The sequence below is a fragment of the Nicotiana tabacum genome, chromosome 3 (assembly GCF_000715075.1).
Source record: "Nicotiana tabacum cultivar K326 chromosome 3, ASM71507v2, whole genome shotgun sequence".
Taxonomy (NCBI): Eukaryota; Viridiplantae; Streptophyta; class Magnoliopsida; order Solanales; family Solanaceae; genus Nicotiana; species Nicotiana tabacum.
Genome location: NC_134082.1, coordinates 166202013 through 166207373, shown reverse-complemented (window position 1 = coordinate 166207373; position 5361 = coordinate 166202013). Strand labels below are relative to the sequence as shown.

At 36.9% G+C, this 5361-nt stretch overlaps 1 protein-coding gene across 1 annotated transcript; it reads left to right on the top strand.

Annotated features, from left to right (window-relative positions):
• Nucleotides 1-378: 378 nt before the first annotated feature.
• Nucleotides 379-5130, top strand: LOC107763810 (3-oxoacyl-[acyl-carrier-protein] synthase I, chloroplastic). The gene is made up of 7 exons (XM_016582304.2): nt 379-957; nt 1747-2178; nt 2466-2639; nt 4038-4151; nt 4257-4358; nt 4452-4518; nt 4682-5130. Exons 1-7 carry the CDS (start codon nt 505-507, stop codon nt 4747-4749), a joined length of 1410 nt encoding a protein of 469 aa, XP_016437790.1. The 5' UTR covers nt 379-504; the 3' UTR covers nt 4750-5130.
• Nucleotides 5131-5361: the final 231 nt, after the last annotated feature.

Below are 5361 nucleotides of genomic sequence, written 5' to 3'. Positions count from 1 at the left end.
GTTGCAGGAACTCATAAACATTAAATCCCGGATCCGCCTCTGTTCACGTTAAAAAGTTATCTTGTAGTATTGTTAGATGCGTGACACTGAAAATATATTTATACAATCAAGTAAAAAATGCATTTGATTAATAATTTGAAAAACTAGTACGTAATAATTAATATTCTCTAAGTAATTAAATTACAGAAGTAGTGTAAAGAACTTTTACCATATCAATCCATATGACTTAAATATATATTCTATATCTTATGTTAATTTTCTTAATTAATAACTATGATTTGTCCATTTTTCATTTAATAACACAATTTCAACTAATTCTGCAAACTTTCTCACCAAAACATGAATGTTTCTCTATTTATAATATATACTTTGCTCTGTTTGTTGTGACAAAACATTGCTCCTGTCTGTCTCCCTTCTCTCTACTGGAAAAGCGCATTAGTACAACGGAACCACATCGTTCACATCGAAAGCTCTTCTCTCCTGCTTCTTCTTCCTCAGTAAACCATGCAATCAATCCAATCTCCATCTTTCCGTCCATCTCCACTCGATCCACTTAAAAAAACCGTCCCCCAATTGACCAATGTTAGGCCATTGAGTCATGCTAAAAGAGTGCCCTTTATTTCAGCTTCAGCCACCACTGTTTCCGCTCCCAAAAGAGAAAAAGACCCAAAGAAAAGGGTTGTTATAACTGGGATGGGCCTTGTTTCTGTGTTCGGTAATGACGTCGATACTTACTATGACAGACTTTTGGCTGGTGAAAGTGGTATTTCGCTCATTGATCGTTTTGATGCTTCTAAGTTCCCCACAAGATTCGGGGGACAAATTCGTGGGTTTACATCAGATGGATATATTGATGGGAAGAATGATAGGAGGCTTGATGATTGTCTTAGGTATGCCATTGTTGCTGGGAAAAAAGCTCTTGAAAATGCAGATCTTGGTGGTGACAGACTTGGAAAGGTTTGGGCTTTTTTCTTTCTTCGGCTTTTTTTGGATTTGGTTAAATCTGTCACTTAATTTGTTTTTGTTTTTTTCTGTATGATGAATTTGCTGGAATTGGGCTTGCATGATGTGTTTTTGTCTCGTGTTATTTTGTCCATTGCTTTTATTTTAATTTTTGGAAATGTGGAGAATTTAGAAAAATTGTTTGCTGATAGTGTGCTTATTTGGGCTTGCTTGGTTTGTTACTTTGGTATTTTAGCTCGTTTTTTATGCAGTTTATTGCTTTTGTTATTGGGATAGCATGATGTGTTCCTTTGTTATTTTGGTATTTTGGCACGTTTCTTTATGCTCTGGTTTTGTAAGACTTTAACTATAAAGGTAAAAGCTTACATTAACATGAACACAGTAGCATAGCTAAGTGTGTTGAAGGGGGTTCAATTGAATCCTGTTCGCCAGAAAATTACACTGTACAAATTGGATATAAACAAACTTTTCAGTATAAATGTGAATTGTTGAATCCCATTTATAGTTAAGTGTATTCACTCATTGTGCAAGTTTATATCAGTTACTATCCTAGTGGTCCTAAACTGTGTAATAGTCTAACTGAGTCCTTCCAGAGCATTTTGGGAGTTCCAGAAACTGTTCAAACTACTTTCCTTCACAAAACAAATGTTTGATGGTGCATTTGAAAACCATGATGTTAATATTTAGTACAACTCCTTGTTCAGCTTTCATTGTTTTTCTAGATTTATTTCTTTTCTGCAGTAAATGACTTTAGGTTATTTACTTATAATATTTTGCCTGCAGATTGATAAGGAGAGAGCAGGTGTTCTGGTAGGAACAGGAATGGGTGGTCTTACGGTTTTCTCAGATGGCGTCCAAAACCTTATTGAAAAGGGTCACAGGAAAATTACTCCATTTTTTATACCATATGCCATAACAAACATGGGTTCTGCCTTGCTTGGTATTGATCTTGGTTTTATGGGACCAAACTACTCAATCTCAACTGCTTGTGCTACATCCAATTATTGTTTTTATGCCGCCGCCAATCACATTCGCAGAGGTGAAGCTGATTTGATGCTAGCTGGTGGTACTGAAGCTGCCATAATACCTATTGGATTAGGAGGTTTTGTGGCATGTAGAGCTTTGTCTCAAAGGAATGATGATCCACAAACAGCTTCCAGACCATGGGACAAAGAAAGAGATGGCTTTGTTATGGGCGAGGGGGCTGGAGTCTTGGTAAGTTTCTTGCAAGTGATGATCATATTTTGATCATAGGAAGTGCATCTAAGATTTGTATCACCTTTTTTGAGTAAGTTATCCGTGGTCCAGCGTAGTTTGCTTTTTCATAAATTGACTCCAAGCAACTAAATATGCAATAAACTACTATCCATGAATTGCTGGGCTTCTTTCGTTGTGTGGTACTGCATATATTTAGATTAAGCATTGGAGATTATGTTTCTTTTTCATACGATGTACTCACCGTTTGGAAATTCAATGTTAAGACTGAATGACATGCTTGGCAGGTGATGGAAAGTTTGGAGCATGCAATGAAACGAGGAGCGCCAATAATTGCAGAGTATTTGGGTGGTGCAGTTAATTGTGATGCTCATCACATGACTGATCCCCGAGCTGATGGTCTTGGTGTTTCGTCATGTATTCAAAGCAGCCTTGAAGATGCTGGAGTATCACCAGAAGAGGTATTTGCTTCTCTCTCCTATCAGTTGAGGTTATACCCTCATTCTCTACTCAACAGTTAAAGAGAGGGGTAAAAGAAATGCTGGAAAGAGCATACTGCTTTATATGCTTTCCCTAAAAAGTTTGGAAATTTTTCAAAATGACAAAATGTTATGTTGGGGCCACCAGACCTAGGATCCATCATATTTCATAGTTTTGCTTCTCAGAATTCTTCTGTTGTTGGGGAAATGTTACAATGAAGAGAATAATTGTTAACTTGAACGAGATTTTTATCATGGCACATGGGCCTCGTTGCAGGACGTTTTTGTGTGTGTTATTTTTAGGCTGAATTGGAGTAATTGTGGACGAGTTAATCTTCCTTCTTTAATAGTTCAAAAATAACTTCTTGTCGCATCAGAGTCTATTCCATGTCGATTTTCTGCCCAAATACTCTTCCATCCATGTCCTGTTGTCACTTTGAGAACAAATCCTCCCATATGAGGTTTATTCTAAATTCCAGATTCCAAGTAAAGACTACTGCTCTTCGTCTGTGCTAGATAAAAACCTCCCCTATTGAGAGTAAAGGAAAGGTTACTCATCAAGGCATATGTTCACAACGCCGGCGATCAGAAAAATTGGATTCTTTCACCATTAACCACAACACACCTAAAATGCCTGGAGAACTCGTCCTAGATACAAGCCCCTCTATCTTGAGCCATGACACTAACAACTGCTTGAAACTGCAGAGGAATACCGTAAGATGTATCAATTGTTTAGGATCAGCATGCCATCAGCGAAGGGTGTAGCTCTATTGCCCTCATTTTGCTCTAAGAAAATCCAGACTTTCTTGTCCCACACTTTTCTCAAAGCCTTCATGATGAGGATTAAGACGTAGATAATACAGGATTCTTTACCATCTTTCAAAGAAACTGGTAGAACTGCCATAAATGAGAATGGGGAAATTTAAGGTAGATATCATATACAACCTTGTCCATTTTTCTCCTACCATTCTCTTGATGAATTAACAAAGTCCCACATTCACATTCTGGTAGAACCCTAGAATGTCCTTTCGTCTAGTACTGATTGCTATTGGTTAAATTTAAAAGATTGAAAATCCGTAATCCTTTTTAAGACGCTCAAGCAGAAAGGAATGATATTGAGAATTAGTATGGTCGATTCCAACTAATTTGGATTGTAACGGTGTTGTTGTTGTTGTCTATGACAAATCAGCCAAAGGTGAAATTGGCTGTTTACGTTGCAATCCAGAATCTTAGAACCTAGTTTAGGTGGATACTTGAAACATTCAACTTTGATGATGTTAGTCTTTGGGGAGGTGCATAATTGTATTGGGTAGATTTTGCTGATAAGTTATACTTAGTTGGGTTTGGTTACTGAGTTGATCGTCTCTTTTTTCTTCTCAGGTTAACTACATCAATGCTCATGCAACTTCCACCATTGTTGGTGATATAGCCGAGGTAAATGCTATTAAAAAGGTATTCAAGAACACCTCAGGAATCAAAATGAATGCAACCAAGGTAATTTTGTCGACATTGTAATGCACCTCTCCATTTATTGAAATTTATTGGAGTTTTTGCCAGTATGTTCAACTTTCAAGTTTTTTGTTTTCCATTCTTTTCCAGTCTATGATAGGGCATTGCTTGGGTGCTGCTGGTGGTATGGAAGCTATTGCAACAGTTAAAGCTATTACAACCGGCTGGGTGCATCCTTCAATTAACCAATTCGTGCGTTGTTCTATTTCTAAACTTGGATATGAAATGTTGGTTGTTATGTTCGTTCTTCATTTACAAATCTCTTAACTTTAACGAATATTGCAGAATCCTGAGCCTTCGGTGGAGTTTGATACTGTTCCAAACAAAAAACAGCAGCATGAAGTGAATGTCGGTAAGATACACTTTTAAATTATGACACTGTACTATCTTCTTGAAATAAACAGTTGTCAGGAATAATTGAAACACTTCCAACTTTCCAAATAAATGCTCAAGATTAGCAAAATTATTTATGAAAAGAAGGGACATTTAGTAACATCTATTTCTTTCATATGCAGGAATCTCAAATTCCTTTGGTTTTGGTGGTCACAACTCTGTCGTCGCCTTTTCTGCATTCAAGCCTTAATCCAGCTCACTTCAGCAAAGAGCAATCCTCCTTTTGTGGAGGCATAATATAGAGAATTACTGTGAAACAGAGGCTGCTTCATCTCCTTATGGCTATAAACAAGGCGCGGCGAGAGATGAACAGTTCTGATCCCATCTTCTCTGGAAATCCGAAAGCTCTTCTTTGTGGCGATAATACCAAAATATCAAGTTGGCGCAGTAGCCTTTATCTTTATTTTGATACTTATGGGCCTCTTGAATTCTCTTTTTCCCTATTTCTTTCTAGAATTTGTTTTTGTGGAATATGGCTTATATTATTTGTTTTCTTTATTATTGATAGGAATTCTCTTGTTAAGATCCTATGAATCGATTAAAACCTCAGATTCATACTAGAACAAAAAAACTTCACCTAAATCAAATCAAGGATTCCGTGAGTAAGAATCCTCGGGAATAAATAGTGGCGTGTAGAACATTCTTACTTTTCGCATGTGCTTTCACTCCTTCAATTAGCTTGGACCTAATCAGTTTTGAATTATGTGAAAGATGTGAGATTTGAAATATGCTATGGTCTTTTATGATTAAGAGCTTTGCTATAGCATCTGATTAATTTTCCATTTGCGCATATTTCTGCTTC